Raw genomic sequence first — 10,724 nt, 5'->3', positions numbered from 1 at the left:
CACAAAGTTTTTATTTCGAATATTTTCCGTATCTTTTTTCTTTCGCCGCTCGGTCAAGCACAATAAACCAAATCAACGAAATCGCGATTTTTACGATAAACAATAATTACAAATAATAAGATCGATGGAGAGGCCAATACCCAGCTTACGTTCAATTCGTTATCATTTTTCAATTCGTTTTATTCTCAATACGATCGAATCCTAAGTTATTGCTCGTTATCGCAGCGACGTTATACAACAGAAAACAAAACAAGAAAATCAAGAAAATGAGAGGAAAAAAATTCGACGACGGAATTAATAAATCGATTCCAGAAACAATTCCATTCTTATGATAAATTCGTGAAGTACAATCCCCTCCTCCATCCGTCCTTTTCGCAAATATCGACAACATGACAATGACAATAAGGTACGATAAACCTAGATAACTTTGGCATCTTTTTTAACCCACATAAGGAGCAAAAAACAATTTTTTTCTTTCTCTTTCTCACCATAATAATCCTACAACTCGAAAATACAAAAAAATAAACAATTTCGTGAAACGTCTGGAGCATTATTTCGAAGCTCGTCGCATGTCTTCTCACGAGAAAAAAGAAAAACGCACTTTAATTTTTCATACGTCAAATTTTTCTTGTTCTTATTTCTTTTTGTTTTCGTTTGCTTTTTTCATCCACCATTCGCAAATATTGACTATCGAGTCATCATTAATAATCGTATCGAATAATAAATGATCGTAATAGCCAATAAAGTCCAATACACAGTTAATAATGACAATGATAATAATAATAGTGTAATAATAAAGATAATAATGACAATAATAATAAAACTGATGAAAATTTCATAATAGTCAAGATAATAATGATAAAACTGATGAAAATTCAATAATAATAATAATAATGATAATAATAATAATAATAATGACGATATCAATAATAGCAATAATGATAATGTTCATAATAATCGTAATCGTAATAAAAAATAATAATAATAATAATAATAGGTATAATACATTTTACACAACATTCGAGTGATCCAAACTCGGAAATATCGAGAGCGATCTCGTCCGAGGACAGTGCATCTTCAATCATTTATTCGACTGTTTTCTTTCGTCCGGCCAAGATCGCGAGAGTACGACGCAAGAATATTATTCGCGATACGTAACGAACTTTGATATCTAGTATGTACACGGTTAGTTCGTCACGTCGCGTCTTCATCGAAGCGATAGTTCGCGAAGAAATAAAAGAAAAAATGTAAAACAAAGGAGAAAGAGGAAAACTTGAGAGGAGCAGTTGTTTTTTTTGTATTTTCGTCTCTATTCCTTCGCGCGATAGCCATATTGGAGCTTCAATGTACAAAAAGAGAATGAATGAAAGAAAGAGAAAAGAAACAGGAGGCGCATACAGATTTGCCTTCGCATTTTTCTGCTTTGCAATATATTAAATGTTGTTATACAATATATATATTTATATATTATTAAATAAATAATCTTCAATGCGATAATAAAGTCACTATTCGTATCGTCCTATCCATATATTTATATCTGTATTAATGGTTTATATTTATTTATATATATATATTTATTTATATATATATAGATATATATGTGTACTTTTTAAAATTTATATATGCATATGTATACGGTTTAGTTGAATTATTTATAATTATTTATAGCATTATTAATTTAAATAGCTGGGCTGAGACTCGCAAGTGGTAACCATTCGTTCGTTTCCATTAACTAATGCCTCCTCGCTCCTCTTCCTCACTTTTCGAAAAAAACCTTCGTTAATATGATTTTTTAATTTCTCTTTTCTCTGGCCGTTTATTTATTCTAAATTATTTTTCCCGGGCATTGCTTCCGGAAGTACCCGGCAGGGGAATCACCGTTCCGGTAAAACAGTGATTCGTTTGTGTGTGTGTGTTGTTTGTGTGTATGTGTGATAGTGTGTGTGTGTTAGTATTTTTTTTAATATCACGAAGTCATCGAGCAGTATTCGATTCGAATGTTTCGCTTCGTCGAGACTCCCCAGGACCGTTTCGCGGGTCCTGCTTACTCAGACCATCAGTCTGCCTCTTTTTACGTTCATAAATTGAATAATTGTTTGTTTGTTTGTTTGTTTGTCTTCAATTTCCCGATGAATCGTCGATTTTTCATTGAGACGAACGAGCTTTTATTTGGTTATTTATTCGTTCCGTAGTTGCTGGCAAGCTCCTGGTACGTCTCTGTCAGAGACCGTGGAAGTCCTGTCCGCGCTCCGAGAGTCCACCATTCGTTCGTTGGGACGAAATTTGGCGAGTCTCAGTAAACCGGATACGGTGGCCTGTGGGGCCACAGTGGCGGGATGGGCGGTAGGCTTCCGTTCCAGGATCAAGTGTCCTTGGTACTCAAGGAAGAGTCTTCGTCCTGGCTGCCGGGATAGGGTATTCCCATTTTGGGGCCTTGCTGAACGACGACGCACTTTCTCATGTGTTTCTCGAGCGTGCTGGGCACGGAGAATGGCATTTCGCAAAAGCGACACTTGTACGTGTCCTTACCCTGCCTGCCGTGGGTTTTCATGTGCCTCGTCAGCTTGGAGCTTTGCGCACAAGCGTAAGCGCAGAGCTCGCACTTGTAGGGCTTCTCGCCGGTGTGCGATCGTCTGTGAACCGTCAAATTCGAGCAATTCTTGAAGACTTTGCCACAAAATTCGCACGTGTCGTTACGACCGTTGCGCTCTTTTTTCAACAACGGACTCGGCAAGCCTGGCAGAGCTAAACTGGAAGTCGTCGCTTTGGAGACCTTGCGGAATTCGTTGTTTTCCAAATAGTGAGGATTCGGTAACCACAGACCGCCAAAGTCCGGACCGGCGGTCCTGGGGAAACCCTGACCAGAAAATATGTTCGCTGTCGTCGACGAGTTGAAGTTCGTTGGCGACAAAGCGCTGTCCTTTTCCTTGTTGTTGTTCAGACTATTCGTCAAATTAGAGGGCGATTCAGTTTTGAGGAAGCTGCCGCGATGGTTTTCTTGCAGGGCTTGTCGATAAGCCTCGGAGTACTGTGCGATATTGCTCAGGCCAAATTTTTCCATCAAGTCCCCAACGAGACTGGGCTTCTGGTCGACTCTGCCCCCGCTTTCCTCGCTGCTCTGGCCCTGCGTCGTGCTCAGATCCTCCGGTGTGTTTTCCTCCGCGTCATCGTCGTCGCCGCGCTTCTCGTGCTCGTTCTCTTCCGCCTCGTCCAAATCCATGTTCTCGTCGCAGCTCGATCCGTCGTCCGGAACGGTTTCAACGCTCCCTTGAGGACTGGCCGCAGCTGTCAAAGTTTCTTGGTGCTCCTTCCTCATGTGTTTCCTCAGTTCCGTGAAACTGGCTATCTCGGCGTCGCAAATCTCGCACCTCGTTGACGCCCCGGATTCCTGCGCGCTCTCTTCCTTGTAACGTCGTTGCTCTTTCTCCTGATGACTGCGCCGATGCACGATGAGATTCGATTGGAACCTGAATTTCTTGTCGCAGATCTCGCAGGTGTAAACCGTCTCGACGGAGTCCGTGATCACCGGAGTCGAGGTCGTCGTTAGTGGACTGGCCTTTTCGCTGTCGGTTGAATTGTTGTTGTTGTGGTGACCGGTCGGGCTTTGGGTGTACGACGGTGGTGAATTTTCTTTCTGGTGACCAGCCAAGTGAAGACTCGCTAGGTTAGTGCCAGCTGGACTAGGCGATGATACGGGATGCTGATTCGATTGCTGTTGCTGCTGCTGCTGCTGTTGAACCTGGCTGGGAACCAGTGGGGCTTGATTCGTGGGGGGATTGGGTGGAGCCGCGCCTAAGGACGGGTTAGCGAGGCTCCTTAGGCGCGCCGAATAAAAATCCAGGTTCGCTTCTAATTGTGGCTGATGTCCTTGTCCAGGTAGGACCCGGGCGTGTGACAATTCGGTCAAGTTGGCCAGGTTCCTCGCGTTGTTGAGGGTGTCCAGACTGCTTCTGACGAGAGAATCACCCAAGTTGAGACCGTCCATGCCGCGCAAGGGGTCCCCGAGGTTTTGGAGGTTCCTCGTGGCCGTTTGAAGGTCCTGAAGCCCTCGGTAGCTCGCGAGTGGGTTCAGCGCCAGGAAATCGGGCCTGAATATTGGCGGGAAGCTTCGCTCGAGATGCTGGGGCAGTCTGATGAAACTGTGGAGCGGATCGCCGACCAACGATGCCGCTGAGGATTGCAATTGCTGACGACTGCTGCTACTGCCACCACTCGTGTTCGTACCACCACCGGAAGTGTTCGCTGCCGATGAACTTCCGCTCGATTTGCCACTGAGATTCAAGTGATTCGGTGGACTGAGATGGTGTTGCTGTTGCTGCTGTTGCTGCTGCTGCTGCTGCTGCTGTTGCTGCTGCTGTTGGGCGTGTATCGGCGTCGACGTCGGTGGACTCGGTGCCGGCGTGTTTAACGAGGAATTTATCGATGAGGACAACGACGAATAGAGTCTTGCACCGTGAACGCTCTGCGCGTGCTGGAGCATTTCCCATGCTGAGGTCAACCGGCGCGAACATTGCGAACATTGCAGACATCTTGGCTCTGAAACAAATAAATAGAAAGACATTTTGTTTTTTAGTTAAACTGTTAGAAATCCCTCTTCAGAGGGGATTTGACGAGTTTATGAGGAAAAAAAAGCACGGGGATTGGAACTTTGGCCAAAGAGCGCGTCCCGATAATAAAAACACATTTCCTAACAACGTGTTGAATTCGCCCCGAAGCTATATTTTCTTTGCTTGTAATCCGTCGGGTGTCCGATCGATAAATACGAAAAATAAGAGTCACGTTGATAATGGCTTGGGAAGAGGGAAAAAGTAAATGCATAATGGGGCTCGTAGGAAGGTTGTAACATCTTGTGAACTCGTCGAGTGAAAAGTTGACCCCCGGCAGTCCCTGCGGTCCCTCCAACATATCGTCAAATATACGGACGACTGTCGAAGCTGGAGGCGAATCGCCGTACCATTTTTCCGCGACGTCGTTTTTCGGCCCCGTTCCCCCGTTGCTCTGCTCACGTTGTCCGCACCGGCATCAATTTCTATATCCCCTTAATTTACGAATCGAGATCGCCGCGTTGCTGCGTTCGCCGATTGAATTCCGAATTCAAACAGTTTTCTATACACGCACGTTTATATCTATACTCGCGCGTATGTACGTTGGCGAGAGCGCGCCCAGTGTGGGGTTGGGAAAGAGACGAGGTCTGTGTCAAATTGCGGTTGCTGCACGTACGTTCAGCGAGAAAAGTATGCTCCTGGCGTCGCCGGGAGTTCTCGCTGATGTTCGACGCGGGGTTCTCTCGCTGTCGAGAGTGGCTGCCGAGGGGTCGAACGGACGAGCTTAAAAAATAATATCGAAACGGATCGTAGACGCGATGAAGAGGGTGGACGATTTCTCTCGCCATTCGGTCGTTGCTTGAAACTGACCCTTAACGACTTTCCGTGATGGAGAGAGAGAGGAGGGACGAAGGAGAGAGAAGGAGCCAAGGGCTGAAGGGGGTGCGCGGGATAAAAGGCCAGAGCGTCGGACGGGTTTTGAATTTCAATGTTTTTAATCCTGTAATATCAGATTTTCGGGCATTTTTCACGCCTCCGGAACGGGAAAACGACCCCTCGTCGAGGAATACGAGCAACATTCACCGCATCATCGCGCCACCCAGAGTCCGCGGGGTGTCCGTGAGATTTTCCATTCTTCTCTCTCCTTCTCTTTCTTTTTTATTAATACAAAGCAAGAGCCGGCGAGCCATGTGTTTAGCCACCCTTCCAGCCGGGAGAAAAACCCTCCCGGAAAAATCTGCTGAAAGATATGCTCAGAAGAAGAGTACGACGATAGCCACAAGACCCAATATCCCTTACCGAGGAGTAACATATTCCGAGAGCGATCGTAATTCTGCGGTTTAGGGGTCGTGAAGATACGCGCGGACACGTCTCTCCCGAGGACTATTTATGATCTTGCGTGCCCGCCTCCGTGAATATTTGCTCAGAGAGTCTCGAGAGAACGAGTTCATGTGTGTTGCCTTCTAAAATTGTCGCCCCTCCGAATAATGGTTTTTCATTGAGCTCCGGCCGAGTGTGGGCAAGATCTTGATAAATTTCGTTCGCCTGTATCGTTCGTTATTTTCGATAAATTTCATTCCTCGAGTGTAGAATCGTCCGGACGGAATGAGAGTTATCCGGTTGACCCCTCCGCGCGTTCTTCGAGCTCTTGGCAACTACTCGTTGACGTACGACAGAATAAAATTGGGAACGAAACAAAAAGCGGTAGTACAATCAGCGGGTATTATAAAGACTCTCTCGATACTACTGCCGCGACTCTCGTTTCCACTCGACGCTGCTCTCGAATGGGGCTCGGAAAACGTAGCTCTGCCAGGAAAAAGTATCCAGAAAAGGGAAGAACATAAAGCGCCTCTTCTAATTGGAACGGTCCGACGGAGTTGGAGGCCGATTTACGGGACTCCGGACAAAAAAAAAGAAGAAGAAAAAAAGAACTATCGAGGAAGTAATCTTCTTGTGTCCTCGAGACAAATCTCGGAGACGTTAAACGAGACGCAGGACAAACCTCTTTATATACTTTCTTAATTCTCTATCTATACTTAATTTTATGTTTCAAACTTTTGAGAATGAATGATCGTGAAACGGAAAGTCTGGTTATGTACTTTGGCATATTGTTTTGCGCCCGAGGGCAAGCCAGTAAAAAAAACCGTCTCGAGACTCCGGGTGCCGAAGAGTTTCCTTCCGTCGCGTTTTTCTCGCCCGCTGAGCTTTCTTGGCCTCACGGAAGTCGACGATATTTTCGACTTCCCGACCACCGACTCGTCCCCCTCCCTCCCCTCCCGGGCTCTCTATCATTTTCCTTTTCCCCCTTTTTTTTTTATCTCGTTCTTTTTCACTTTCTTTCCCATCCCCGCGGTCTCCTCTCTCTTTCCCTCTGTTTTGCTTTTGTGCCTTTTTCTTCGGTACACAAAGGAAAACATCGCTCGAAGTGCGAGTACGAGAGAGCCGGGCAGCGCCCTCATGAGAGATAAGCAAGTGCTCGCCCTGCGTATAATAAAGGTGTATCGATTTAACACGCGCTAAGACACCCCCAACTTTCTTCCTTTCATATGCTAACTTTGCGGCCGACCATCCGTTAGGATTATTTTTTTTTTCACCCCTCCCCCCTGCCGCCTTCTTTCCTTTTACTTATTTTAGCCACGAGCGAAGAGGACGCCACGCAGACTCCATCGGAGTGCTTTTAAGGTAGCTCGTGATCACGCTAGTCCCTTGGGGTGTGGACGCGGAGCGCGGGGGGTTGGCGTTTTTCAAATGTTTGTTTATACCATTTTTGTTAATAGAAAAATGAAGGAGTTTGAGAGTAATTTGGATTGATTTACTCTGCTGACGGTTCAATTACGAATGATCGGGATTCGTCGAGTTCCGTGCTCACGATTTTCAATGCTTACAATACGAAAATTACGGAAATTAAGGAGACACAATGGCTAATTCAAAACAACAATTGCCTGAGACGTTTGAATACGAAAATATCTGATTTGGGGTGGACTTGCTGCTGATGCACAGTGGTTTTGTCATTCGAGTGTGATTCGATCACAGGACTGGGATGATAGGAATCAAAATAGGGCTGAAAGGGGATGAAAACGATTCTGGGACATTCAAGGTTAGCCACTTCGATCTCGTGGTTACTAGAACGTGAAATTTCAACCGCTCTTGCCAGTCGAATAAAAAATTTCACACGAATACGTTGAAAAATATATAAAACAGCTTTCGAATGAGTCTTGATGAAAATTTCGATGGGAATTAGCCCATTCGGCGGCAGAGATGCGCGCGGAGATAATTAAAATAAGGAGTGGAAGGACGCCGAGGAAAATTCGACGGAAGATATTACGCGAAGCACATTCTCTTGATGGACAATAAACATCTGTTGGGAACGCGAAGTACGAGGAGACTGGGAAGACGCGCAGAAGCGGTTTTGTCTGACCGACCAATTTTCCCTATAAATTGCCCGGACAAATCGTTCTCTAGTCTCGACTTCCCTCGCCCCTCCCGGGTCCTACCTTTCCCGGCATTAAACCGAGACGTTTACAGCTAAATTGCTTGGAACGGCATTGTTTAACCGCGATGCTTTCGAGTCCTGGTCATTCGATGATGCATCCGCGCCAGCTTTCCGAAAATCTTTATTTCTCCCTCTCTCGTGTTTCGCCCTTTCCTTTGGGAGGATCGCGGCCTAGAAGCTAAATTTCAAGCCCTTCACGGAAGACTCGTTCTCTGAGGGGACCAGCATTTTCTTTGGTATTCGTCACACTCGTCCGGCTCGAGAGGAAAATTAATACGGAGACAAAAAATAGTCTGCGGACGATGACAAAATATCGCAGTTTTCCGGGGACAAAAGTGGACGCGATGGAATGAAAAGTCTGGTCGCGGCATTGCTGACGCTTCCTGACGAGAATTCAGAGCCCTTTAATCTCAGGCTTCACGTGACAATATTAAAATATCGATTGGCCACGTATGCTACGTATGCACTTTGTTCCCTCAGTGGATGGGGATTCGCGGAGCTTCTATTGGGGAGATGCATCAGAGTGGCCAGGCAAAAACGGCTTTCACAAGCCCCTCGAGCTTCGAACGGCGGCTTCGAAGCTGCATCCTCGCCAGGTGGAAGCCACGTGTGCTTTGCAGAGTGTTAAAGTTTCATTGGTGCTGTCAGAAGCATTGAAAAATGAAGAAATTTCATTTTTTCATGGCTAAACCAAGCTGATAAATCCTCCAATTGAATCGACGGAGCGCGGGGGAGCGAAACTTTTATTTTTCGATTACAAAACAACGAGAAGCCCAGCGAACATCGCGACGATGAAACGAAGGAGACGCGGAGGAGACGGAGAGCGGAATATCGAGTGGAGAAAGAGCGCAATCGTTTCTTGTGGTTAACTGCGCGAAGCCTCTGCAGGATTGGCCCGCGGGCTCTCAACACCGAGTCCTCGCTCTCTTTTTCTCTCACTCGCCTTCTCCCTCCCCGAGCTGCTCTCTCGCCGGAGTGAGGATAGCCGCAAAAGAGGGAAGATGAAGACAGAGTGCGAGTCTCAGTGGAACCGCGAGACCGCAACAGCCGAGAAACGAAACGAAGACGAGGGCGAAAGCCATTATATGCGTGTCCTGCGTTTCGCACCCATCGAGCTCAAGAGTTACAGCTAGGAGTGCACCAACAAAAATAAAAATCATTTCAAAAGAAACGAACCTATAAACATTGTCAGAAAAAAAAAGGCAAAGACACTCGGGGTGTCGCGACAAACAAAATGAAAAGTCCGACCAAGTTCAGGCGTCGTGAACAACCGATTAAAAACACTGAGAAAACGTTCAGTAGTGAAGAAACGTGGCGGAGGAAAGACGAGGGTGTTTGGACCAGTTACAATAAGAAAGAAAATAACTTTTCCAGTCCCCTGACTTCCTCCAAAAACGAATATTTATCAGCTCAAAATTATACGCACAGAAATGCATTTCTCCATATAAATATGCATTAAATAATTGAAAGGAGATAAATCCGAGCCCACGTGACTCGCTCCGGACCGAGCCTCCACCACTTTTTGTCCCTTCCGTCTCAATTTCCTTCCGTCGCTACGTTCAGGGCTAAAAAAGTAAGTTGCAAATAAGAATAACGATAAAAAAAAGGGGGATAACGGAGTGAGGAAGCAGAGGAGATTCGAGGCAATTCGCGAGCAATTCTTGCATCGCCTGGGGCCAGTGCAGGAAGGTTGAGGTCGAAGTAGAGACGCGAGGGATGAAGACGACGACGACGGGAGCAGAGGAGCTGGGAAACAGCAGGCATCGAGGAAAGAAAAAGCATAAAGAGCAGGAAAGCAACGGATGAAGTGCGTTGCTGCACTCGTGTCAAAATATAAATATATACTGTAACTTTTATACGTTTCTTTGTATTTTTATATATAAAGAAACGTAGCACTTGTGACTGAATTAATATTCCCCGACGAACGTGACAGATCAAATCTGAATTTCACACCAGTGGCCGGAAGGGTGAAAGATATAAGAGAGAATAAGAGACGCGCGGAGATGAAATGAAGAGAAGTCTCTGGGTGTCAATTTCGACGGATTGCCAGTTTGCCATCCAAGAGTCCCGCTGAAATACACCCCCCCGTCGCGCTTCCCGCGCAGCCTTTCTCTCACGTTCTTATACTTTCTTGACACTTATTTTCATTTTCATGAAAACGTTGAAACTGAGAATTTCTTATGCCAGACACTTTTTATATTGAATAAGACTTAACGCTGTTTCGTAACATAAATCGTAGCTTTTTTAGCGAACAGGAGATTTGCTCCCTTTATTTTCGTTCTTTTCCTTCGCGATTATTCCAGCAAGAGTGATCGTGATCGAATCTCGAGGGAATTTTTCACAGCAGAACTCAAAATTCGGCTCCGTTTTATCGATTCCCAAAACAAAGCTTGCTTCGTTAGAAAAATGAGTGAGACGACGACGAGTCGAGACGTAGCCACGTTTCGGGAGCGTGTTACGAGACTCGTTCCTCGTTTCACCCCTGAAAACTTCAGCTCCCCTTGCCGGAGATGAATACGCGAACGAATGTGTGTCCGTCCGTGCGTGCGTGCGTGCGTGTAGGGTTTTGTCGTGTGACGAGCACACGAGCAATTCTACCTGGTCACAGTACACAAAAACAAAAAGTACGCCACAGCCGAAAGTGAGAGAGGGCGAGACCGAGCACAGAAGAGTTGCGTGAGTTGGGG

The 10,724-nt window shown here is 45.9% G+C and overlaps 1 protein-coding gene across 1 annotated transcript in view; it reads right to left on the bottom strand.

The window, feature by feature from the left end:
• Nucleotides 1-905: 905 nt before the first annotated feature.
• Cph (Chronophage) overlaps nucleotides 906-10,724 on the bottom strand; it is a 30,999-nt gene continuing 21,180 nt past the window's right edge. The window contains exon 3 of the mRNA XM_043427669.1: nucleotides 906-4,536. Coding sequence (XP_043283604.1) covers nucleotides 2,363-4,536 — 2,174 coding nt within the window. The 3' untranslated portion in view covers nucleotides 906-2,362. The remainder of the gene's footprint in view (nucleotides 4,537-10,724) is intronic.

Source organism: Venturia canescens, chromosome 9 (genome assembly GCF_019457755.1).
Source record: "Venturia canescens isolate UGA chromosome 9, ASM1945775v1, whole genome shotgun sequence".
Classification (NCBI taxonomy): Eukaryota; Metazoa; Arthropoda; class Insecta; order Hymenoptera; family Ichneumonidae; genus Venturia; species Venturia canescens.
Note: the sequence above shows the minus strand (reverse complement) of the source record. Positions and strands in the feature narration are given on the sequence as shown.